General features: G+C 43.6%; 2 protein-coding genes across 2 annotated transcripts in view; both read right to left on the bottom strand.

The window, feature by feature from the left end:
• The window catches only part of LOC120486097 (uncharacterized), a 76,463-nt gene that overhangs the window by 40,334 nt on the left and 8,574 nt on the right, over positions 1 to 27,555 (bottom strand). The gene's annotated exons all lie outside the window — the stretch shown is intronic.
• On the bottom strand, positions 422 to 26,516 carry LOC120486096 (uncharacterized). Its single transcript, XM_089129314.1, has 10 exons — positions 25,891 to 26,516; positions 25,657 to 25,745; positions 14,523 to 14,846; positions 14,067 to 14,426; positions 12,473 to 12,559; positions 6,218 to 6,280; positions 3,218 to 3,298; positions 3,081 to 3,109; positions 2,150 to 2,218; positions 422 to 1,977 (listed from the first exon to the last, which is right to left on the bottom strand). The coding sequence occupies exons 1-10, from the start codon at positions 26,514 to 26,516 to the stop codon at positions 1,864 to 1,866; spliced, it is 1,842 nt and encodes a 613-aa protein (XP_088985440.1). The 3' UTR covers positions 422 to 1,863.

Raw genomic sequence — 27,555 nt, 5'->3', positions numbered from 1 at the left:
AATGGTGTGGGGATGTTTTCTGGACACACTTGAGTGCTGAAGTGATGATGTCACTTTGTGGGACAACTCAGAAGTTAGCAGCACATGGGTTCCCTCGATCGAAAAGCTATGCATTTTCACCATTAAAATTACGTAGAATTAAAGCAATTCTGAAGGTGAAATGGGGTCAAACACAGTATTAGTGTGGTGTTCCTAATAATCCTTATATATATGAAGAGTTCAGATGCAAAAGCCTCTAAATGCCATTTGAAATTTTCTTCTTTAATGATGATTTTTATCAAACTTGTATATTTAAGTTCAGTGATTTCACTTAAATGGCAATGATAATTACCTATTAATTGTTATTTAAGTGAAATTACTGAACTTAAATATACAAGTTTGATAAAAATCATCATTAAAGAAGAAAATTTCAAATGGCATTTAGAGGCTTTTGCATCTGAACTCTTCAATATATGTATAATGTTTGATTCACTGACCATTTACACACATTTATTTGGGGTCAATAAAACATGATAAGGAATACATCAAGGATCTGCGATATAGACCATTTCACAAGATGTAAACAACACTGGTCCAGAAGCACTTCCTGTTTCAGTTTTTTAACACATAAAAGCTGGGATAAAATACAACCAACAGAACATTTAAAACTGAATCAAAAAGTTAAACAAACATCTTTAAGATGTTTTCTTTACATGTGAAATAAAGAAAACAGTTACAAACTGAAACAGGAAGTGTTTCTGGACCAGTGTTGTTTACATCTTGTGAAATGGTCTATATGGAAGTTCATTTTCTCTTGCAACATTGTTTTCATGTTCAGGTTCAGTCCAAACTGGGTTCAGAGATGACCAGTTGTGTGTGGGTGAGGATGTCAGTTCCTCTTCTTTCTTTCTTCTTTAACCACACATGTTTCTCTAATAGCGTGTGTGGTTAAACTAACTGAGCTCTCACACACATCAGTAACATGTTCCCAGACCTCAACAGTGAGTTCATCGCTCTGAAAATACTACTGAAAATATGAAGTCACACTAGCTCCAATTAATTAGACTAAAGGTTATTAAAATAGTTCTGAAAGCACAAGAACTCCAAGAGGACAAAAGACAACAATTAGGCAGAAACACGTGTGTGTTAGTTTGGCCATACTGGTTTTAGACATTGAGAATTGAGAAAGCCATAATTCTATTGGAATAATAATAATATTAAAAAAATATATATGATACAGTTAAAAAATGATTTAAATAGTAAAAAGATGATGCATTAGATAAACTTCTCATCTGGCAAAACTTGGATGTATTGTATTTTTCACAACACCCAGTTTTACCCTGAGATTTTCGATTACACTTGTTGTTTTGGCGCAATATAAATCTACTGGGTGTCTCTGATGGACCCGATTTCCCCCTAAAGTCGGACAGGACGAGCTCTAGGACTGACTCACGGGGTAACCTCGGGTTCACAAACCCCCAAAACCCATTTGTCCAAACTGGGTTCAGAGATGACCAGTTGTGTGTGGGTTAAGATGTCAGTTCCTCTTCTTTCTTTCTTCTTTAACCACACGTGTTTCTCTAATAGCGTGTGTGGTCAAACTAACTGAGTTCTCACACACATCAGTAACATGTTCCCAGACCTCAACAGTGAGTTCATCGCTCTGAAAATACTACTGAAAATATATACCGTTAGTCACACTAGCTCCATATCGCTAAATTAAAACTAGACCAAAGGTTATTAAAACAGTTCTGAAAGCGCTAGAACTCAAAGCCAGAACACAAAGAGGATAAAAGACACAATTCACTACAATTAGTTTGTTAACATGTTAAAGAATGAGTTATATTAGATTGATATTCCTCTGCTGATGTGTGTTTTGTATAATTATTTGACTGGTGTGTTCTTGTTCACAGAGGCATAAAGTTCACTGCAGTTCTCCTGAGCTCCAGCTTTTGCTCCTCTGATGGAAGCATACGTCACTCTATCATCACAGCGAACCTGAATGAACATCACAGTCGTTTCAACCCACCATTATTACAGCATGTTGTCTGAGCTCAATTCATGAAGAACTGCATATCATCACACAAATCAAGAATAACTGAATATGAGAGGAAAACACAAACTATCATGTTGAGTGAAGCTGGACAACATCAAGGAAGTGTTCGCTCACCTTGTTCTTTTTGTTTTGTTTTTTACTGTACGCAGCGACTTCAGTATAAGTCACGTCATCTGTCTGCTCCTAAACATCAATGGAAATACGATTAAAAATCAAATGCCATCCATCAATAATATTTTACTCAGGTTTTGCAGTAGCACAACAACACACACACACTCAGGGTACGTTTACTCTAAAACATTATGCTTAAAAAAATAAGTTTTTCCTTTGAGTTTTCCGCGTACAGACGACACGATTGTCAAAATTATCCCCGTTCACACAGATCCGCGAAAACGACTAAACACTGTATTTTTCTGCCAGGCCACTAGATGGCGATGAAACACTATAGACTGAACATGTAATACGCATGTGCATGATGTTATCGTCTCCACAGATTCACGTTTTTGTTGTTTACATTTCACAGATTTCAGGCACCCAAAACACTGTCGTGTAAATAAAAAGTTTTAAGTTTTTGGTTGAAAGCGTTGTCGTGAACGTGTCGTTGTCGTTGAACGTTCCTCACGAAACTGATTTCAGACTTCTGCTACGGTTTAATAATCTACAACAAAATAGAGCGAGCTTTGGTGAAAACTGAGAGAATATTTAATGACTACAATAGTAATTTATCGCTAGAAATGACACCACAAGCGGTAAAAGTTAATCAAAAATTTACATTTACACACAAACAGCCGCAACTTTCAGACGCCATCTTAATTTGTCAGTTTCACTTTATTTGGATGGTCCCTTTAACACATTCAGTTGACTATAAGTGACGTTGCACCTACATGTGGTAGCGAACCTATGTGCCTCATGAAATTTCCCAGTTTATGGAAATGTGGTGGTGTAGTCTGCTCTTTATCTTACTCTATTTTGGACATTAGTGTAATTTTTGCCCTTCCCCACCACATGAACATTAATAACTCATGGTTAAACCTGCAATACTTACCACAGAGTCACCAGTCCCTCTTCTGTTGCCTGAAACATAATGTCACAGGAAAGTTTATGATCAAACACACAGTCTATAATGCAGATGACAATCAGTTTTTAAAATTTTGTCTGTTGTTACAAATATGAAAAACTCACCTGCTCTTTTTTTACGAATCACCCAGAGAATAAGAGCCAGAGCGAATGAAGCGGCAACAATCACAATCACAGCCACAAGCCCTGAGAGAGACATTATAAATAGAGAGACACATTCAGCAGGACTATATTACTGTTTAACCAAAAACATAAAAACAACTATAGCATAATTATCCATATTTATCATAAAGTAAATTGATGAATTTATATAAAGTTCAGTAAGTTTCTGTCAGATATTATTATAGTGATGGTCCTCTGAGATACTGTTGTTGCTTCATAGATCAGCACCTGTAAAGTGTTTATTATCTTAAAGCCTTAACTATAAATACAGCAACAACACAAACAATATCAGTAAATAAGAGTATATATTAAGAGTATACTCAATATAAGAGTGATATTAATAATAATTCAAGTTTTGCAGATTGTTTATATGTGCTGAAAGCCATCTGCACACTAACTGACTGTACCTCACATGTTCACTAGTCGGGGTGTGACAAAATCTCGCGAGGGTAAAATGTGAAGAGATCTCATTGGACTTAAATGTGACGGGATCTCGTGGGACTAAAATGTGGTGAGATCTCACAAGACTAAAATGTGACAAGATTTCGCAATACTAAAATGTGACGAGATCTCACGAGAATAAAATGTGACGAGATCTCGCGAGAATAAAATGTGACGAGATCTCACGAGAATAAAATGTGACGAGATCTCACTAGAATAAAATGTGACGAGACCTCGCTAGAATAAAATGTGTCGAGACCTCGCGAGAATAAAATGTGACGAGACCTCACGAGACAAAAATGTGACGAGACCTCGCGAGAATAAAATGTGACGAGATCTCACGAGACAAAAATGTGATGAGACCTCGCGAGAATAAAATGTGACGAGACCTCGCGAGAATAAAATGTGACGAGACCTCGCGAGAATAAAATGTGACGAGACCTCGCGAGAATAAAATGTGATGAGATCTCGCGAGAATAAAATGTGACGAGATCTCACGAGAATAAAATGTGACGAGACCTCGCTAGAATAAAATGTGACGAGATCTCACGAGAAAAAATGTGACGAGACCTCGCGAGAAAAAAATGTGACGAGATCTCACGAGACAAAAATGTGACGAGACCTCGCGAGAATAAAATGTGATGAGATCTTGCAATACTAAAATGTGACGAGATCTCGCGAGAATAAAATGTGACGAGATCTCACGAGACAAAAATGTGACGAGATATCACGAGACAAAAATGTGACGAGACCTCGCGAGAATAAAATGTGATGAGATCTCTTGTCGAGTGGAAGTGGTCTTGTGATATCGCCTTGACGGAGTGCAAGGGTGGAATTAGCACAGAATATGCGCCTCTACATTCACATTACGACCGCGTCACTGCCTCCAAGATCGTTTTTGCTGTTTCTTTAAAAATAAAAACCATTGTAAACTATTGTAAACATCTGCTCTGCTCATCCAGCACAAGTCGCCAGAGAGGACTCACAGGGATACAACCACGTTCTGCCTTCCACAAGCAACAACTTATGATGTAAACAGGGAACTTCAGAACATTCTGATGAAACATATTGATTCATCATTCATGTGGGGAAAGATTGATATTCATAAAGAGCAGTCAGAACTCCTAAAGAATGATTTCAATGAACTTTTTGAAGCACTTAAAAGACTGAAAGTTCAGACATTCATCAGTGGACCACTCCCAGCAAGAGGAACAAACAGGTTTTCACGGTTGCTTTGGGTTTAATACATGGCTGCAAAAAACCTGCAATATAAAAGGAGGGAACTTCATTGACAACTTCAATCTTTTCTGGAGTCAGAGGCAACTGTTTCAACGGGATGGCCACCACCCAAACAAACTTGGTTCAAGAGTGCTCAACGACTATATCTTCTTCTCCCCCAATCATCCTTCTGCAATGTGTGGCAATCCACTCAACCTGAATGGCACACACACACCTGGACACAGTATGAATGACCACAGGACTTCACGTCAACACCTGAATGGACATGCGGTTGACATACCACACAAGGACAATGATAACACCTCACAGACACAATTTCAGCTGAGCTCTGCCCACAATTCACCGCAGACAGACTGTGACATGCTAGAACTGCTCCAAGATTCAGATACCAGGGACAACTTTCTGGAAAAAAGCGAGGGAACAGTTATCCCTCTCTCCAGCATTTCAACCAGGAAATACTGGTGTATGCTGGAACTAAACTATCCCACTCTTTTGCTGCAAGCCCCCAGATGTCAACCAAAAAACGGCAGGCCTCACAACCACCAAAGCCTGTAGGCCCAGCTCACCCCCAAGCCCTCCTCCCCCCTCCTCTGAGAGCTCTATGGCCTATGACACAGCACCAGGCCCCATACTCTCCTCCGGAGGCTCGAGGTGAACCAAAAACAACTGATACTAGCTCTCGCTGATATGTATCGGGTCCCCGCTATGATAACAGTAACTTTCTTGAATGTTTACAAAACAAGCGGGAACCCAGTGTGCCTGTATCTTTCTCTATTGCTGTGCACAATAGAAAGTCTAAGGCCTTCAAAAGCTGCACAGCAAACCCATCTAATCTGATGCCTATTACATGCCAAACTAAGATTGCTGTGGGGACAAAAAGACTGTTAAGTTAGCGCTTTTAAACATCCGCTCACTTAAAAATTAATAACTTCTGGTCAACGACTTAATAACCACATAAAACCTGGACTTTATGTTTCTAAATGAAACTTGCCTATAAGACAGTCCTCAATGGAACTTTACAGTTATGAGTGTCTGCAGAGCGGGTATAAGAGGCAGGGGATTAGCTGCTCTTTTTAAATATGTTTATGAATGTAAGCAAATCACTCCCCTATTGTTTAGGACAGTCTGGATGAGAATGATGTATCTTTGACATTTAATAACAAACAATATTTGTGATCAGCTGTTTGAACAACTTTAGAGAGGATTCAGATACTGATTCTATAAACTTTGAATCGATCAAACGAGGATGATGTTCATACACACCTGGATTCAGAGATTTTGCTGTGGGAAGTCCTATTACTGTAGTTGATGTAGTTGTAGTTACAACTATTAAAACAAGATGGAAATAGAAATATGTCATATTTTAATGCATGAACAGAATGTCAAGGCATTTATTTTCCAAAAATGAATCCACACTATCATTTGAATTTATCATGGGATGGCATGAGATACACTATCTGTATAATATTTATAATTAATTTGTATCAGACAACAGAAAGTACAAGTCATACTGTCCCAGTAAGCAAAATTATGTCCAAAAGGCGTCTTTTGGACATCATTGTGTTTAGTGGGGTATGTATTAAAATGGCATAGACTCACTGACAAATCTGACTTAAGAGATACTTCTTGTAGATAATATCTGTGATAATAAACCAGCCTGAGAGAGCCAGTGCAAACCACTGAAGCGAGAGTGATGATGTGATCAGAAACTGATTCTCTGGACAATGAGGATGATGTTCATACACACCTGGATTCGGAGAGTTTGTTGTGGGACGTGTTGTTACTGTAGTTGAAGAAGCTGTAGTCACAACTATTAAAAACAAGATGGAAATAGAAATGTCATATTTTAATACATGAACACAATATATCTGTAACGGTTACCAGCTGGAGTGCCCTCTTGAGCCACCAGAGGGCACTCCAGATAAGACTATGTTTCACACAAACTACATTTCCCAGAACTCACTGCCCGGACTCATCATCACTGATCACATACACCTGTACCTCATTCACTGATTGCATTCACCTGTGTCTCATCCTGTTAGTGTGTCTATATATACCTTGTGTTCACGTTCAGTGTTTGCGAAGTCTTGTTTAAGTGTTACACTGCATTTCTGAGCGTTTTCCGTGTTTGTTTTCTGGTTTTTGACGTTGGATTGTTCTTGGATTTTGATTACTGCTGCCTGCCCTGACTTCTGCCTGTTTCCCGGATTCCCACTGTGTATTCTCCATTGTCCTGTCTGCTAATTCTCGACCCTGCCTGTACGACTAATCTTAAATAAAGCTGCATTTGGATCTTCATCTCCAAGTCTCGGAGCAGTTCGTAACAGAAGACTTCGCCACACCAAGATCCAGCAGCCATGCCAACAAGAAGCCCAGACGTCCAGATCTTGCGTCTCCGTCAGGAGAATCGGTCCGTCGAGGACTATGTTTCTGAGTTCATTGAACTGGCCCATTTCGCCTCAATGAGCACAGAGTGTTTAATGATCTTTTTCCGAGGAGGACTCTCTGAACCCCTTAGTTCACTCATGCCCTTACACAATCGTCACGGGACATTAGAGGACTATATTAACCAGGCCCTTTTGCTAAGCGGTTCCTTGTTTACTGTGGGCGTTGTAGAGAAGGAGATTCATGAACCCGTGGTATCTACTCAACCAGAGCTTCACGTTATGCCAGAGCTTCATGCCGAGCCCGCGCTCACCGTCAGCCCTGCCGCGCCTGCGCTCACCTTCCAGCCAGAGTCTCGTCCCGCCGAGACAGCCCAGCCAGAGTCTCGTCCCGCCGAGACAGCCCAGCCAGAGTCTCGTCCTGCCGAGACAGCCCAGCCAGAGTCTCGTCCTGCCGAGACAGCCCAGCCAGAGTCTCGTCCTGCCGAGACAGCCCAGCCAGAGTTCCATGTCAGCCCTACCGAGACAGAGACGCTTCACGTCACTTCTGCCGAGCCAGAGACGCTCCACGTCACTTCTGCCGAGCCAGAGACGCTCCACGTCACTTCTGCCGAGCCAGAGACGCTTCACGTCACTTCTGCCGAGCCAGAGACGCTCCACGTCACTTCTGCCGAGCCAGAGACGCTTCACGTCACTTCTGCCGAGCCAGAGACGCTCCACGTCACTTCTGCCGAGCCAGAGACGCTCCACGTCACTTCTGCCGAGCCAGAGACGCTCCACGTCACTTCTGCCAAGCCAGTGTCTAAAGACAAGATGGCCGCCTCCAAGCCAGTGTCTACGGACAAGATGGCCGCCTCCAAGCCAGTGTCTACGGACAAGATGGCCGCCTCCATGCCAGTGTCTCCGGACAAGATGGCCGCCTCCAAGCCAGTGTCTACGGACAAGATGGCCGCCTCCAAGCCAGTGTCTCCGGACAAGATGGCCGCCTCCAAGCCAGTGGCTGCGTTCCAAACCGCATACTTCCCTACTATTTAGTATGGGAAAAAGAGTAGGCGAGCAAAAAAGTATGAATGAATCCAAAAGAGTAGGCGAGAATTACCTGGGTGACGTAGCAATTGTCGCGAGATTCGGACTTAAGTGCGTTCCAATATGCCTACTTTCCTACTATATAGTAGGCGAAAACAGTACGTGAAGGAAGCAGTACGTTCCAAACATCAGTTTTCATAAAAAGAGTAGGCGAGAAGTTCCCGGATGGCTTACTGCTTCCGCCCAGATTTTTGAGTGCTTTTCCACGGCTACTCATGATACTCATCTATCCCAGGAGGCCACGCGAGAGGATACGTCAATGCACATAGCTTGCAAACTGCCAATAAAAATCACAGAAGAAGAAGAAGAAGAAGAAGAGAGGATACGTCAATATCAACATCGCGGAGATAAGCGACGCGGGGGTTTTCAAATGTGAGTAAATACGGTTTAAATCGTATGTGTTAAACTACTATAGAGTAAACGTTTTAACTGTTGAACGTCTAAAGGAGTTAGACAGTATAGTATAGTTGTGATTTTGCTGTAAACACATGTTTTATTATGTATTGATAACAGGGGAGCTCCAGTAACCGTAAAGTTACGTTTCCAACGTGTATTTACATAACCATACATCTTAAAAACGCTTATTTAAAATGTCTATTTACATCAGGAAGGAAAATATTGTATAAGTATTGCAGGTGAGCACATCCCAACATGAAAAATACATGTGTGTGCTATTATGTAGGATAATTCACTGTTGTCAACACTGCTTACATTAGACAAATTATGTGCTGTGAATAAAAACATATATAAAGTAACTAAACATGATATATATTTAATTTGTCCCTTATTGGTGTTGATATATTGAGGAACATTTAAGTTGGATTAAAAGTGAGTTAACACATCAACCTCAACATGTAAATGCAGTGTTGAGCTCGTAATGTGAATCTTGTCTGTATGTTACAGGGACAGGAGAACACGCGTGTGTTTATCCAGTGGAGAGAGGCTCATGATGCTGAATGCTGTCATCAAAGAATGGGAACCGCTGTGTTGAGTCGGCAGTAGGGTTTGGGGTTCAGTGCCTGTAATACATGCTTGTAGTTTGAATAAAGCTGTTTCATGTGTTGACTTGTATATGCATTTGTTTATTGTGATGGTTACTTTTATTTACTTTTATTTGTTCTTTTACTCATTTATTCATGTTTCTTATTGTTGTCAGTATATAAAATGTAATTAATTTATGCATTAATTCATCGATTGACTGACAATTGAGATGTTTCACTGCATTTAGCAATATAAATGAATTCATGCATTACTGTCATATTACAAAACAAATGACATTTTGCTTGTTTTATTAAATTATATTTTTAGTATATAAAAAGTTATATAAGTATTGGTCAGCATTTAATATTATTATTTTGTTTAAGTTTTGGGGTGGGCTAACAATGAAATTCATTCTGAGGTAATATTAATTTTTAAGCAGTGATACTTACATTTTTGGAGTATAAAATCAACAGTTTTCTCCAAAAGAGATCTTCAAGCAGCTGCCCGTCTCCTTTGTGCAGACATTACAAGCGCTGTTCTAGGTTGTGCTGTCAAGTTACTGATGTTATGAAGTGTTAGAGCACCTGTCGCTCATATAATTTAAACTTATTAATATGCAAGATCATGGAAAGATACTATAGTTTATGTAACAATCATAGTGACAAAACAGAAAATATAAAGATCATTGGTTTGTGTACATCATAATATGACATAAAATTATATTTATACACAGGAAATAAGAACAATAAAAAAGGCTAAATATCTTCATTATAGTTCTTCATAATACATAAAAAAAGTTGTTGTTATATCTGAGGGATGAAACGAGGTAAATTCATGAAGAAAAAGAGGAAAACTTAAAGGAGAAACTTTTTGGGTATAAAATAAAGAAATTAACAACATAATCAAGAGATGATGATTTTGGGGTTTCTTAATAAAAAAAAAGTATCGTTAGAATAACACTGTTGGTCAGTAGGGTTTAAAATATAACAACTTAAATCAACCCTAAATGTATTCACAAAATAAATAGGCAGCTGTTTCTTCAACAATACCACAACAAAATGAGCAAGTTTCATCAATATCAAGATATTTATAGGTAGATTAATTAAACGTATCGTTCATATTTTTTTTAATTGCATGAAGGTGTTGCGCTTGTGATAACGCGTAGTAGGTCACATGATAACGTCAACATGGCAGATGTCCGGTTCGCATTCATACTCAACGAGATTTGGCTATAAAGTACCTACTCTTTTAGCGCTCGATGAGTAAGTACTTATTGAAATTAAGTACCTACTCATTGAGTATGCGGTTTGGAACGCAGCCAGTGTCTCCGGACAAGATGGCCGCCTCCAAGCCAGTGTCTCCGGACAAGATGGCCGCCTCCAAGCCAGTGTCTCCGGACAAGATGGCCGCCTCCAAGCCAGTGTCTCCGGACAAGATGGCCGCCTCCAAGCCAGTGTCTCCGGACAAGATGGCCGCCTCCAAGCCAGTGTCTCCGGACAAGATGGCCGCCTCCAAGCCAGTGTCTCCGGACAAGATGGCCGACCCAGTGTCTCCGGACAAGATGGCCGACCCAGTGTCTCCGGACAAGATGGCCGACCCAGTGTCTCCGGACAAGATGGCCGACCCAGTGTCTCCGGACAAGATGGCCGACCCAGTGTCTCCGGACAAGATGGCCGACCCAGTGTCTCCGGACAAGATGGCCGACCCAGTGTCTGTTCCTGAGTTTGTTTCTGTGTTTGTGACCATTTCTGTTCTAGTGTCTGTTCCTGAGCCGGTGTCTGTTCCTGAGCTGGTGTCTGGTCCCGAGCCGGTGTCTGGTCCTGAGAGGGCATCACCGCCCAGGCCGCCCAAGGGGTCTTCACCGCCATGGCCGCCCAAGGGGTCTTCACCGCCGTGGCCGCCCGAGGGGTCTTCACAGCCGTGGCCACCCGAGGGGTCTTCACCGCCGTGGCCGCCCGAGGGGTCTTCACCGCCGTGGCCGCCCGAGGGGTCTTCACCGCCGTGGCCGCCCGAGGGGTCTTCACCGCCGTGGCCGCCCGAGGGGTCTTCGCCGCCGTGGCCGCCCGAGGGGTCTTTGCCACCGTGGCCGCCCGAGGGGTCTTCGCCGCCGTGGCCGCCTGAGGGGTCTTTGCCGCCGTGGCCGCCCGAGGGGTCTTCGCCGCCGTACCTGCCCGAGGGGTCCTTGCCGCCGTGGCCTCCCGAGGGGTCTTCGCCGGCGTGGCCGCCCGAGGGGTCTCCGCCGCCTTGGCCTCCCTTACAACCTGCTCCGCCCTGGCCGCCTGCACAGCCTGCTCTGACCTGGTCGCCTCCACAGCCAGCTCCGCCGCAGTCTCCAGGTCCTCTTCCGCTCCACGGGCCTGGCCCTCCATCCCGCCCCCAGGTCCGCCTCCGCTCCACCTCCCTCCTGGACATTTTGAGGAGCATCTGGAATCCGCTCCTTAAAGGGGGGGCTATGTAACGGTTACCAGCTGGAGTGCCCTCTTGAGCCACCAGAGGGCACTCCAGATAAGACTATGTTTCACACAAACTACATTTCCCAGAACTCACTGCCCGGACTCATCATCACTGATCACATTCACCTGTACCTCATTCACTGATTGCATTCACCTGTGTCTCATCCTGTTAGTGTGTCTATATATACCTTGTGTTCACGTTCAGTGTTTGCGAAGTCTTGTTTAAGTGTTACACTGCATTTCTGAGCGTTTTCCGTGTTTGTTTTCTGGTTTTTGACGTTGGATTGTTCTTGGATTTTGATTACTGCTGCCTGCCCTGACCTCTGCCTGTTTCCCGGATTCCCACTGTGTATTCTCCATTGTCCTGTCTGCTAATTCTCGACCCTGCCTGTACGACTAATCTTAAATAAAGCTGCATTTGGATCTTCATCTCCAAGTCTCGGAGCAGTTCGTAACAATATCCTTTGAGGTTTCAATACTGAATTGATGGAATTATCCGGCTGATTTTACTGTGGTGTGATCAAACCACTGAAGCGAGAGTGATGATGTGTGCCAGTGGTCATGTGATCATGAACCTTGTGTAGGAGCTGTTGCTGTAGTTCATTCATACACACCTGGATTCAGAGAGTTTGTTGTGGTGTCTGGAGTCAGTGTTGTTGAAGAGACTGGAGCTGCAGAAGATGAATGTTCACACACATCACCTGTAGGACATTAACATCATATCTTCACATTGTGAAGATGCTTTCCAACAGGTTTTATCGTAGTTTTTGTACCAAGTCAAGTCAATGGAGTCGGACAAAACTACACTAAAACCTGTTGGAAAGCATCTTTTGCAGCGATATTTGTGTGAGCATATCAGTGAACACCCCAGACCACTCGGTGAGTTTCACGTCTTTGTAAACTAAAGTTTAATGTGTTTTATGAATGATTGTTCCAGTGCGCATAGACAACCATTGTGTAGGTGGGGGTGCTAACACAGAAAACTACAATTCTCGGGACAGCAGCATTTGTCCAAATTTCAATCTTAACCGTTTTATTTCATCAGAAACGATCTTAAAACAGGGCTTTAAGTTTAAAATACCGAACTAACCCTAGACAGGTTCGTTTTATAATAACAACTTAAACATTTTTAATGATATACAGTAAGTAAAGTAAAAATATAATATGTAGCCTAATATAGTGGACATACTTAACAAAACGCTTCTCTCTATAGCTAATTTGTCTAGCCTGTATGATCATTAAACGGCTTTCGTGAGGTAAATGTAACGTTGACATGTTGTTCTCCAGATGTTTTATGGACCTCTTTCCCCGGTTGATAAACACTGATCAAGAGTTTTATTTCAAATTTTCAAATGAAATATTTTTCAAAATGGCCTATTCATCATTCGTGCTTATATTAGTAGTAAAGAAGAGTAACAGATGATCGGTTACGTGCCGCTTGAACTGAAGCGCTACTGAGATCTGTCACGACACACTTACAAGAGCCAAAACGCCATTTATTGATTGAATTTGGTAATAAAATGGACAGAATCTGAGCGCTGATCATTTGTTTTGTATTAAAGTAACCTGCTATGTCTTGTCTGTCGGTGTCAGTGTCCTCTTTGCTACATGATCATTCTCTGTGTGAGTAAATGGATGTGTCGTGAGAGTGTGTGGAAAGGGTCAACTGTGTGAGTCTCGCGCTCAATGCGTGACAGTTTACAGTAAAACTCGTCAGAACTCAGCGAATCACAACAAGTGTATCAGTGAAAACACTTATTTAAACAGCACACACACACACACACACACACACACACACACACAAACACACACACACACACACACACACACTCGACTGCACATCACATTTTTGACATTATTGGTCCTGCTTTCAATCGTAATGCAACGGACCTGTCTAATAATTTTATATGATTTATATGAGAGTGAAACACAGTTGAGCTGCTTCCCATAAACCTTCAGCTTTCCTGAATGAAGGACATTATTAAGCCGTATAACTCCTAAAGCTGAACTCCTACATGGGTCATACTAGGCTTTAATAGACTCTTCTGATTTATGCAATTTATCATGTGTGAAATATATCGGGACTTTTAAGGATTTTTATGCAGTTTATGACTTTGACCACTAATATTTTACAATTGAAGTCATCATAAAGAGTAGAGCCAGTCTGTGGAAGTTTTCTCAAATCTGTCTTCTAACAGTGTTTCTCACCTGAATACTTGACAGTGTATGTGACTGAGGCCTGGAGTTGATTTCTGTGAGTAAGCTGACATCTCCACTCTCTGTTGTCATCTTCATTCAGGAGTGTTGTAGTCAGAGTGATGATACAGTGATCTGGAGATGATGATGATGATGATGATGATGATGATGATGATATCTGATATCTGGAGTCTGTCTTCAGATCAACACCAGCCTGATTCACCCACAACAGCTCAACTCCCTCAGAACGAACCCGATCATTACAGGAGTATCTCATATATTTATACAACTGACAGGAGAGAGTCACAGAGCGGCCTGGACTGATCTCAGTCTGTGAGGATGAAGATGATGATGATGATGGAGACACTGAAACTGAACACAAGACACAAATCACAGACTCTTCAATCATCATCTGAGTTTAATAAAGAATCTGCCCTTTTTAAATTGACCATATAATCATAAACTTACCATGAAGAACATGCAGATAAACATCAGCATCAGTTCCTTGTTGTCTGTCGTTCACATATTGTTGGCAGCTGTATAATCCATAATCTTCTTCTGTGGCGTTCTTGATGTTCAGAGAGCAGTCAGACTCCAGACTCAGTCTCTCATGTCTCTCTGTGTCTTCATTCTTTATCCCTAAAGTAATCAGTTCATCTGTCCATGAATGTCTGAAGCTGTTATAGAGCCATGTAGTTGATTTGCAGTCAGAAAGAGCATTATTACAGGACAGACGGACATCTACACCAGAACTGATGAACACATGATCATCATCATCCACTCCACTGGTGCCTGAAACACAGTAGATCTCAGTGATCATTATGATATTTATTAATAAAACCATTGTAAACTATTGTAAACATCTTTTTTAATTTTTTTAAATGATAAGCGATCGGCCGCTCAGCTGCAGTGGAACACTGTGTGTGTGTGTGTGTTTCATGGTGCGTTCATGTGCTATGGTAAATATGATATTTTCCACTCTTGAACTGGTATTTAACGTTACCAGTGTGTTGCGGTCAAGTGCTTTTGTTGTCGTAATGTGGTAAAAAGATGGAGATCCAGACCTGTTATTAAGCTAAAACTATTTTAGATTGCTTACATCATCTGTTACAGCACGAAAATGATTTTTCAAAACTCAAACGGTAAATAATATGCTGTATATTTTCTAAATCATGAATAGTACATTATTTTACCATTCACGACTCTCGCGTTGCTTTCCGCCATTTTGAAAAGGTCAAAGGTTATCTCGTCTCAGCAACTCGTGCATCAAAATATTCTACGAGCTGCCCAGTGGAAATACCACATGAGTGTGTTCAAGTGCATTTCCCACGATTTACCATAATTACCATAGCACGCGAACGCATCATCAGACCGGGCCAATCTGAGGGGGGATATGAGCGGCCCCTCTCAACTTGGACTGATCCTCGTTTTTCCTGACATCCGATTGGCTCAAACTAGGCGCCGATCAAAGGAGTTTACTTTTGGTCATGTTTGGTGGGTTTGTGTTAATGCAACAGAGACGGATGGTAAAAATGGACAAAAGAAGGAAAGAAGAGAAAGAAATGGATGTGGCCGACAAAATAAGAATTAAAAATTTAAATAAAAAACATTGGCACAAGAGGCAGCTAAATGGCAGCCGGAGGTGCAGATGAGAAAGGACCCAGCAGCATAAACAGCACAGGAGCACGATTAGTGATATATTAGTGATTTATTAGGGCCCAAGCCCTGAAAGGGCGAAGGCCCTATTGTTTTCCTTCCGATTATTTTTATATTTTATTTTTCTAACGACTATTCCGGCACTTTTGGGGCCCTTAACATGCTCAAAAACTCTTGAAACTTTGCACACGGGTCAGAACCCGCGGCCATCAGGGCCGGGCTGAAGATGGTACCCGGGCGTGGCAGAGGGGCTCGACAGCGGTACACATATCGACCTCATTGTTTCATATATACTTCGCACTTTTACTTTTTACCCCAGCCCAACAGGAAGTTGGCTATTTAGGGTTGTTCGTAAAACACTTGCAATGGAATTTGAAATACTCCTCCTAGAGCTTTGATCCAAATTCGACCAAACTCGAGCAGCGTGAAGTTAAGACATTGAGGATAAAAGTTTGCGAGGGGATTTTTTATATCTCGAACGGTTTGGCCGTGGTGAGGAAACGAAATTATGGCGAGAAACAGGAAGTGTGTCATAACTTCAGCATACATTAACTGATCTTGATGAAACTTCAGCAGTGTGTTCGCTGTAAGAGGACGATCACATGGATGTGACTATTGTGAGTCAAAGTTATAGCGCCACCACTGCCAAAACGCTTTGAAATCACCCTCTAATTTTAACTCGATTTGCTTCAAACTTCATCTGTATAATGGAAATACATGGCAGATGAAGACCTGTGAATGGATTCTTGATATCTTTGAAACTGTTGCCGTGGCAACGCATCAAACTTTACCATTCTTTTAGGATGCTTTTGAGACTCTTAGCATGCTTCAAATTGCATGAAACTCGACAGACACATCACATTTATTAGCCAGTAAACATGTGCAAAGTTTCAGAAACGGGCGTGGTGAGGGCTCAGTAGCACCACCTTTTGACAAAAGTGGGGTTGTTAGTTTTAACTAGAGTTACAAAAATTGGTATGTACAAACCCGATTCCAAAAAAGTTGGGACACTGTACAAATTGTGAGTAAAAAAAGAATGGAATAATTTAGAAATCTCATAAACTTATATTTTATTCACAATAGAATACAAATAACATATCAAATGTTGAAAGTGAGACATTTTGAATTGCCATGCCTAATATTGGCTCCTTTTGGATTTCATGAGAGCTACAAATTCCAAAAAAGTTGGGACAGGTAGCAATAAGAGGCCAGAAAAGTTAAATGTACATATAAGGAACAGCTGGAGGACCAATTTGCAACTTATTAGGTCAATTGGCAACATGATTGGGTATAAAAAGAGCCTCTCAGAGTGGCAGTGTCTCTCAGAAGTCAAGATGGGCAGAGGATCACCAATTCCCCCAATGCTGAGGCAAAAAATAGTGGAGCAATATCAGAAAGGAGTTTCTCAGAGAAAAATTGCAAAGAGTTTGAAGTTATCATCATCTACAGCGCATAATATCATCCAAAGATTCAGAGAATCTGGAACAATCTCTGTGCGTAAGGGTCAAGGCCGGAAAACCATACTGAATGCCCGTGATCTTCGGACCCTTAGACGGCACTGCATCACACACAGGAATGCTACTGTAATGGAAATCACAACATGGGCTCAAGAATACTTCCAGAAAACATTATCAGTGAACACAATCCACCGTGCCATTCACCGTTGCCGGCTAAAACTCTATAGGTCAAAAAAGAAGCCATATCTAAACGGGAACCAGAAGCGCAGGCGTTTTCTCTGGGCCAAGGCTCATTTAAAGTGGACTCTAGCAAAGTGGAAAACTGTTCTGTGGTCAGACGAATCAAAATTTGAAGTTCTTTTTGGAAAACTGGGACGCCATGTCATCCGGACTAAAGAGGACAAGGACAACCCAAGTTGTTATCAGCGCTCAGTTCAGAAGCCTGCATCTCTGATGGTATGGGGTTGCATGAGTGCGTGTGGCATGGGCAGCTTACACATCTGGAAAGGCACCATCAATGTTGAAAGGTATATCCAAGTTCTAGAACAACATATGCTCCCATCCAGACATCGTCTCTTTCAGGGAAGACCTTGTATTTTCCAACAAGACAATGCCAAACCACACACTGTGTCAATTACAACATCATGGCTGCGTAGAAGAAGGATCCGGGTACTGAAATGGCCAGCCTGCAGTCCAGATCTTTCACCCATAGAAAACATTTGGCGCATCATAAAGAGGAAGATCTTTATTAGACAAGAATGGGACAACATTCCTATTCCTAAACTTGAGCAACTTGTCTCCTCAGTCCCCAGACGTTTGCAGACTGTTTTTAAAAGAAGAGGGGATGCCACACAGTGGTAAAAATGGCCTTGTCCCAACTTTTTTGAGATGTGTTGATGCCATGAAATTTAAAATCAACTTATTTTTCCCTTAAAATTATGCATTTTCTCAGTTTAAACATTTGATATGTCATCTATGTTGTATTCTAAATATAATATTGAAATTTGAAACTTCCACATCATTGCATTCTGTTTTTATTCACAATTTGTACAGTGTCCCAACTTTTATGGAATTCGGTTTGTATATTGTACTCCTCGAGCCGGACAACTTTCTAATTTACACTTATTAGCTAGGACCCACAGAAAGTCAGATATTTTTGTTTGAATATGGTCATGCTCACTCTGAGCCTACATGTCTCTGTGTCTTTGGCTTTGTGTGTGTGCCTTAACCATTTCACTGCTGTGTGTATGTGTAACCCCTCACACCCGGGTCCTACTCGCCCCGCTCCGAGCGGGCCTCGAACCCGGGTCTCCGGCGTGAGAGTCGGACGCTCTAGCAAGGAGGCTAAAGACTGCAGCCTCTAGCGTCTGTCGCTAGAGCGCCTTATTGAGATCGGGGAGTGAGGTTTACTCGCACAGCAACTACTAGCTGGCCTCCGTTACACTCACCCCCCTAAACCTCACTCTCATCCGGGTCACGGCACCAATGTAACCCCTCACACCCGGGTCCTACTCGCCCCGCTCCGAGCGGGCCTCGAACCCGGGTCTCCGGCGTGAGAGTCGGACGCTCTAGCAAGGAGGCTAAAGACTGCAGCCTCTACATATGACCTGCATAAAGAAAATACATTTCTTAAGCCTGGTATTTTTTAAATAAGTTTTTATTTTCATTTTTTATAAGTAAATGCATATAACTAGTTTAATTGTAGTGCATTGACAATAGTTTTATATAATTAGTTTATTAATCAGATTAACTTGGTCAATAAACTTGGTCTGAAAATTTGGTCCATAAATCAAACACACTTGCTTGTAATAATATGAAACTCGGTAAACATATGGATCTCATCGGTTCATGTATACTTCACACTCTTACGTTTTACCCCAGCCCAACAGGAAGTCGGCTATTTAGGGTTGTTTGTAAAAAAAACATGCAATGGAATAATTTAAAGTACTTCTCTAGAGAATTCAAAGAAATGCCACAAACTCGATCAGCGTGAAGTCAAGACATTGAGGATAAAAAATTGCCAGGGGATTTTTGATATCTCGAACGGTTTGGCCGTGGCGAGGAAACAAAATTATGGCGAGAAACATGAAACAGGAAGAGTGTTATAACTTCTGCATACATTAACTGATCCTGATGAAACTTCAGCAGTGTGTTCGCTGTAAGAGGATGATCACATGGATGTGACTATTGTGAGTCAAAGTTATAGTGCCACCAACTGGCAGCAGAAAGTGTGTCACTTTCAAAATGCTTTGAACTCCCCCTTTTATTTTTACCCGATTTGCTTCAAACTTCATCTGTATAATGTAAATACATGGCAGATGTAGACCTGTGAATGGATTCTTGATATCTTTGATACTGTTGCCGTGGCATAAACTTTACCATTCTTTCAGAATCACTTCAGACGATAGTTTAAACTCAAAATCATAAGTAGGGCTATAATGCACTCTTGTGTCATTATTTTTCTATATTTATTACGTATGTGACAGAGGATGTTATTTTATTGCGAGTGTACACAAATATAGGTAAAGAGTTTGCAGTCTGAATGTTGTCCTTTATGAACAAAATAACGGATTATGTTTCCTGTTTCCACTGTTCACACACACACACACACACTCCGGCTTGAGAGAAGCGCACGCGTCGAAGTGTGTGTATTAAAGTTCCCTTTGAGCGTGTGCACTTCTGAAGCCACTGGGGCGCAGAAAATAAGAAAATGCCACGCAGAGGACCAACGCGAAATGTGTGGAAATCCATTTGATTGTAGTTTAAGTGAGAAATAATTTCAGTGCTCTGGTTAACCGCTGTAGAGTGAAAACGTCTCGGTTACGGATGTAACCCTCGTTCCCTGAGTAGGGAACGGAGACGTTACGTCAGAAGTGACGGAGAATGGGGGTTTCGCATAGAAAGCCAACCCTCTTCGAGTATTTAACAACGAGCCAATGGCATGAAAATGCCTTGGAATTTGCATAGCGTATCTCCGCCCCACGCAGTGAGTATAAAAGGAGGAAGTGAACGCAACCGTAGTATGTCTTCGCTGGGGAGCCAAGACTGAACTCCGGCGTCTAACCAGCGATACAGCAGAAGTGGCAGGGAGACGTAACGTCTCCGTTCCCTACTCAGGGAACGAGGGTTACATCCGTAACCGAGACATTCCCTTTCGTAGTCACTTCGAGTTACGTCAGAAGTGACGGAGAATGGGGGTCAGTGCCATCACGCCATCTTCAAGCTGTCTTCCAGTGCCCTGCGAAAGTCTGAACCCCTGAACTCTTTTTTTTTTTTTTTTAACAGGGGTCCCACTTTGACACAGGATTACCAAGGTACACTGGGAAACATATCCCGGGAGGGACATGCTACCAGATGCCTACCGAAGGAGGACTTACTAATATGCATATGGCCGCGTAGGAACGCATATGGAGATCACTGGAGCACCAACCGCAGGTGGCTAATAGAATTTAACTCCAGGGGTGGCAGTTGGCTTGCCAAGGGAAGACACATGCTCAGAGAGGCTTACAGTGGATAATAAACATGAGACAGTTACCATTGGGAACCGTGCACACGGAGGCACCTAGCCGGCATCCAGAGCAACAGTAGTGGTGCCTGCATCGTCGGTGCTGGAGGACTCAAGGCTTCAATGGAAGAACTGAGGAAAAATCGCACTTATCCAATCCGAGGAGTGAAATGGCGAGCAAGCAAAGACACCTGAGCGGGTCCAGTACTGGCGGAAGCGAGTCCGTGAGAGGACACCGGCTCAATTCGCAGATTATAGAAACTCGCGAAGGTGTTTGGTGTCGCCCAGCCTGCAGCTCTGCAAATGTCTGTTAGCGAGGCGCCGTGCGCTAGAGCCCAAGAGGAGGCCACACTCCGAGTGGAATGGGCCGTCACACCAAGGGGGCACGGCGGCCTTGCTGCTGGTAAGACAAAGCAATGGCGTCCACCATCCAGTGAGACAGCCTTTGCTTTGAGAGAGCCCTTCCCTTCTGGCTCCCCCCATGACAGACAAAGAGCTGGTCTGAGGTCCTGAAACACCGCGTTCTGTCGACGTAGGTGCGGAGAGCACGTACCGGACAGAGCAGTGCCAAGGCTGGGTCTGCCTCCTCCAGGGGCAGCGCTTGCAGGTTCACCACCTGGTCCCGGAAGGGAGTGGTAGGAACCTTGGGCATATATCCAGGCCGGGGTCTCAAGAACACATGAGAGTAAGCCGGCCCGAACTCCAGGCACGCTTCATCAACGGAGAGTGCGTGCAGGTCCCTTACTCTCCTGATGGAGGCCAATGCAATCAGGAGTGCTGTCTACATAGGACAGGGCTAAACTCTACCGACTGCAAGGCTTCAGGGGAGGCCTCTGCAGAGCACTTAGATCTACTGAGAGGTCCCCAGAGGGCACGAGGGGAGGAAGGTGGTTTTAGCCTCCTCGCTCCCCTCAGGAACCTGATGACCAGGTCATGCTTCCCATAGACTTACCTTTCACTGCATCATGAGACGCGGCAATGGCCGCGACATGAACCCTAAGGGTGGAGGGCGACAGCCCTTCTTGCAGGAAGGAAAGCACGACTCCGATCGAACATCTCCGGGGGTCGTCTCCGCGAGAAGAGCACCAGTTGATGAAGAGGTTCCACTTCAACGCGTACAGGTGTCTCGTGGACGACGCTCTAGCGGAAGTGATGGTTGCCGCCACCGCACGTGGCAGCGAACTCAAACCTGCCCCGTCCCGGAGCCACACGTGTAGCCTCCAAGATCGGGACGAGGGTGCCACAGAGTGCCCCGTCTCTGAGTGAGTAGATCTAGTCTCAGAGGAATAGGCCAAGGAGGTGCTGTCGTGAGGAGCATGAGTTCGGAGAACCACGTCTTGGTGGGCCAATAGGGGGCTACCAGCAAGACCTGCTCCTCGTCCTCCTTGATCTTGCACAACACCCGTGCAAGAAGGCTCACTGGGAAAACGCATAGGCCCCGCGGCCAGCTGTGCGCCAGTGCATCTGTGCCGAGTGAGCCCTCGGACAGGGAATAAAACTGGGCGCAGTGGGATGAGTCCCGGGAGGCGAACAGAAGTATCTGTGCCTCCCCGAACTGGTCCCAAATCAGCTGGGCCGTCTGGGGATGGAGTCGCCATTCGCCGGAGATAGGGCGGACCCGTGACCGCTCGTCGGCCGCCAGGTTCCGGTCTCCTGGAATGTACACTGCACGAAGGGACCTCAGGTGCTTCTGACTCCATATCAGGAGGTGGCGGGCGAGCTGCGACAACCGGCGTGAGCGTAGACCACCCTGGTGGTTGATGTACGCTACTGCAGCGGTGTTGTCTGAACGGACAAGTACGTGTTGACCCTGAGCAGTGCTCGAAAGCGGTGCAGGGCCAGGCGTACTGCCAGCAGCTCGAGGCAATTGATGTGCATGAGGCGCTGGGGTCCTGTCCAGGAACCCGTGGCTGCATGCCCATTGCACATGGCACCCCAACCCGTGGTAGGCAAGGCAAGGCAAGTTTATTTATATAGCACATTTCATACACAATGGCAATTCAAAGTGCTTTACATAGAAGAAATTAAAATAATCAAAAGAAATCAGAATAATTAAAACAGTTTAGAATAAAAAATAAGAAATAATGAAAAAAATAAAAATTATGATAAAAATAAAATACAGTAAATTAAAACTATTTAGAATAAAATAAAGTGCAGTAACAGTTGGACGAACAGTGGCACAGTGCTCATTCAGTAAATGCACAGCTAAATAGATGTGTTTTGAGTCTTGATTTGAATGTGACTACTGTAGGAGCACACCTGATCTCTTCTGGAAGCTGGTTCCAGCTGCGGCTGGCATAATAGCTAAAAGCAGACTCTCCATGCTTAGAGTGAACCCTTGGTATTTCTAGCTGATGTGATCCTAATGATCTGAGTGATCTGTTGGGTTTATATTCAGTGAGCATATCTGCAATATATTGAGGTCCTAACCCATTAAATGATTTATATACCAGTAATAATACTTTCAAATCAATCCTAAATGTAACTGGCAGCCAGTGTAAAGACCTGAGGACTGGTGTGATGTGTTCATATTTTCTGGTCCTGCTCAGAATCCTGGCAGCAGCGTTCTGTATGAGCTGCAACTGTCTTATGGTCTTTTTAGGAAGGCCAGAGAGGAGGCCATTACAGTAATCCACCCTGCTGGTGATGAAAGCATGCACAAGTTTCTCTAAGTCTTGACTGGAAACAAAGCATCTAATTCTTGAAATATTTTTCAGATGATAGTATGCTGATTTAGTAATTGCTTTGACATGACTATTGAAACTAAGGTCTGACTCTAGAGACACACCAAGATTCCTGACTTGATTTTTAGTTGTTAGACCCCTAGCGTCAAGGTATGCATTCACCTTAAGAACTTCATCTTTGTTTCCAAACGCAATAACTTCAGTTTTGTCTTTGTTTAACTGCAGAAAGTTTTGACACATCCAACCGTTTACTTCATCAATGCATTGGCACAGGGAGTCAATGGGGCTGTAGTCGTTAGGCGATAGGGCTAAGTAGAGCTGTGTGTCGTCTGCGTAGCTGTGGTAAGCTATTTGGTTCTTTTTCATTATTTGGCTCATTGGGAGCATATACAGGTTGAATAGGAGTGGCGCAAGAATCGAGCCCTGAGGGACTCCGCAAGTCATGGATGTCCACTCAGACTTATGTTCTCCCATACTCACAAAATAACCTCTCCCTTCTAAGTATGACCTGAACCATTTTAGGACTATCCCAGAAAGCCCCACCCAGTTTTCCAGCCTGTCAAGAAGTATGTTGTGATCAACAGTGTCAAATGCAGCACTGAGGTCGAGTAGTACCAACACGGATAATTTGCCTGTATCAGTATTTATATCGTTTATTATCTTTATGAGAGCTGTCTCCGTGCTGTGATGCGATCGGAAACCAGATTGAAAATTGTCAAAATATCCATTTGAGCTTAAGAATTTGTTCAGCTGATTGAAGACAACCTTTTCAATGATCTTGCCTATGAAAGGAAGATTTGAGATCGGTCTATAATTGCTCAAGATGGTCTTATCCAGATTGCTCTTTTTCAGGAGGGGCTTGACAACTGCAGTTTTCAGGGAGTTCAGAAAATTCCCAGAGCGAAGTGAGGCATTTACCACTTCTAGGAGATCTGCTTCTAAACAGTTTAACACACTTTTGAAAAAAGATGTGGGAAGTGTGTCAAGGGCGCAGTTTGATGTTTTAAGGTGCTGTACGGTTTCTACCAAAATTGTGTCATCAATTTCTTCGAAATCAGACATAGTAACTACTTTCTCAGGTTGTGGTCTGATCTGCCTGACCCCAGAGCAACTCAAGGATGTGCTGATCACCTTTCTGATGTTATTGATTTTCTCAGAGAAGAAAGAAGCAAACTCACTGCATTTCCTTTCTGAGAGCATTTCTATGGGAGTCTGGCTCGGGGGGTTTGTCAGTCTCTCTACAGTAGCAAAAAGAGTGCGTGTGTTGTTTATATTGCTGTTTATAATATTTGAGAAGAAAGTCTGTCTGACTTTGCCTAGTTCCCTATTGAAAGCGTGGATGCTGTCTTTGTAGATGTTATAATGGACTACAAGTTTTGTCTTCCGCCACATGCGTTCTGCTCTTTTCATATTTTGCACAGCTGTTGAGTTTCTCCAAGGTGCTTTTTGTCTGCCACTATTCTTCCTGACTTTGACAGGAGCAATATCATCAATTACACTCTTAACTTTTGAGTTAAAAGAATCAAGGAGAAAATCAACAGAGTCAGCAGATATGCTTGGTTTTAAAGCTATAGCCTTCATAAATAGCACACCAGTGTTTTCATTTAAGAATCTCTTCTTGACAGACACAGCTCTAGCTTCAACGGCAGGAGAGATTAATATATCAGAGAAAATACAGAAATGGTCAGACAGTGCTACATCCTTAATAACAATCGATGAGATGTTTAAACCCGTACTGATAAGTAAATCTAGAGTGTGTCCACGATTGTGTGTGGGACCGTGTACATGCTGTGTCAGATCAAAAGTTTTTAAAACAGTTTTAATTTCTTTTGCCATATTGTTTTCTGCGTTATCTATGTGAATGTTAAAATCTCCAGCAATGGCAAAACAGTCAAACTCAGAGGCAATTGTTGATAGCAATTCAGTAAAATCCTCAGCAAAGGCTGGAGAGTATTTTGGAGGCCTGTAAACTATGATAAGTAAAATACGTGGAGCACCTTTTAACACAATAACCAGATATTCGAAAGAGGGGTAATTCCCAAATGATATTTGCTTACATTGATAAACATCTTTTAAAAGAGCAGCTAAGCCGCCACCTCTCTTACCCGCTCTGCAGACACTCATATAAGTAAAATTTGGAGGGGATGTTTCGTTTAGGACCGTTGCACTACAGCTGTCTTCTAGCCAAGATTCAGTTAGAAACATGAAGTCCAGGTTGTGTGTGGTTATTAAGTCATTGACTAGAAGTGATTTATTTTTAATGGAGCGGATGTTTAAAAGTGCTAACTTTATAGTCTTACTTTTTGTCCTCACAGCAGTCTTAGTTTGGTGTGTAATGGGCACCAGATTAGATGGGTTTGCTGTACGGCTGTTGAAGGCCTTAGATTTTCTATTATGTAAATGAACAGCAATAGAGAAAGATTCAGGCACACTGCGTTCCCGCTTGTTCTGTAAACATTTTATAAAGTTATTGTTTTCATAGCGAGGAACCGAAATATTTCACTTAGAGCTGGTATCAGTTGTTTTTGGTTCACCTTGAGCCGATGGGGGAGAGTGTGGGCCCTGGCGCTGTGGCAGAGGCCGAAGAGCTCTCCGAGGAGGGGGAGGGCGAGCTGAGCCCGAAAGCTTTGGTGGTTTTGGGGCCTGCCGTTTTTTTGGTTGGTATCTGGGGGCTTGCAGCAAAAGAGTGTGATAGTTTGGTTCCAGCAGACACCAGTTGTTCCATTTTCTCTGAGAAGCACAGAAGTGGAGATGCTGGAGAGAGTGATAACGTGTCAGGTGAGATGGGCTGTTGCTCTGGTGTTATTGGGGGGTGTAAAATGCTGTCCTGGTTTCCCTCGTTGTTTTCCAGAAAGTCGTCCTTGGGTGCTGAATCTGGGAGCAGTTCTGATATGTCACAGTCTGTCTGTGGTGAGCTCTGTGGGCAGAGCTCTGTTGAGATTGTATCCATGAGCAGAGGTTGTTGTTGTGGCTGAGTGGTGTTATCATTGTCCTTGTGTGATGTGTCAGCAATATGTCCATTTAGGTGTTGAAGTGAAGTCCTGTGGTCGTTCATACTGTGTCCAGGTGTGTGAGTGCCATTCAGGTTGAATGGATTGGCACACACTGCAGAAGGATGATGGAGGGAGAAGTAGATTGTAGAGTGGAGTGGTAGATGCATCCGTGGAGACAACGAGATGCCTGGAAACTCGCTGAAGAGGGACACCGGCCCGTAAAAAGCTGAGGTTCGACCACGGAGAAGGTTTGGTGGCACGCTGGAGTCACTGGAACTCGGAGCGAGCCTCGATGCTATGCCCACCTCGGGACTCGATCGCGAAGCCACAGCTGAAGCGGTCTCATATGAAGCAATCCGAGCGGCGTTGCCGTGGCAGCGGATGCCACCGCACTCTTGCCCTCGAACAGTCGAAGACAAGTCAGCAGTGAGTGCGCGTGCTCATTCGTGAGCCGCGCGGACATGGCGACCGAGTCTATCTCCATGCCGAGAAAAGAGATCCTCTGCACGGGGCAAAGTTTGCTCTTCTCCCGGTTGACCCGAAGGCCCAGACGGGCTAGGTGCCGGAGCACCAGGTCTCTGTGTTCGCAAACCTGAGCTCGAGAGTGTGCCAGTATCAGCCAATCGTCGAGATAAATCAGGATGCGAACCCCGTGTTCCCGAAGGGGAACAAGGGCTGCCTCGACGATCTTCGTGAAGACGCGAGGGGACAGAGCTAACCCGAAAGGGAGAACCGTGTACTGATGCCTGGCCTTGAGGCAAACCGAGAACGGTCTGTGTCGAGGCAATATGGAGACATGAAAGTACGCGTCCTTCAGGTCGATCGCTGCAAACCAATCCTGAGGCCGAACGCATTCGAAAATGTGTTTGGCTGTGAGCATTTTGACGGAAGTCGATGGAGAGTACGGTTCAAAATGCGCAGATCCAGGATCGGTCGTAACCCACCGGTCTTCTTGGGGACAGAGAAGTATGGGCTGTAAACCCGGACCTCACCTCGGCTGGAGGGACCATCTCGATTACACCCTTCGCCAGCAGGGTCGCAATCTCCGCTCTCATGACCGGGGCATTGCCACCGACCACCGTGGAGCGAACTCCCCTGAAACGGGGAGGAGATCTCGCGAACTGAGTCGCGTAGCCGAATCTGATCGTTCTGATGACGCAGCGGGACAGGTCGAGGAGCTCTAGCCAGGCTCCCAGGAACTGAACC

This window comes from Pimephales promelas, chromosome 3, assembly GCF_988280905.1.
Source record: "Pimephales promelas chromosome 3, fPimPro1.hap1.1, whole genome shotgun sequence".
NCBI lineage: Eukaryota > Metazoa > Chordata > Actinopteri > Cypriniformes > Leuciscidae > Pimephales > Pimephales promelas.
Note: the sequence above shows the minus strand (reverse complement) of the source record. Positions and strands in the feature narration are given on the sequence as shown.

Excerpts from the sequence above, each read along its gene's own strand:
- LOC120486096 (XM_089129314.1), bottom strand. The coding sequence starts at position 26,516 with ATGCATCTACCACTCCACTCTACAATCTACTTCTCCCTCCATCATCCT. Across the intron at positions 14,847-25,656 it reads GACTGCTGTGAGGACAAAAA|GCACCAGTGGAGTGGATGAT; the intron begins GTAAGACTATAA and ends ACTGTGTTTCAG. Across the intron at positions 1,978-2,149 it reads AACAAAACAAAAAGAACAAG|GTTCGCTGTGATGATAGAGT; the intron begins GTGAGCGAACAC and ends ATGTTCATTCAG.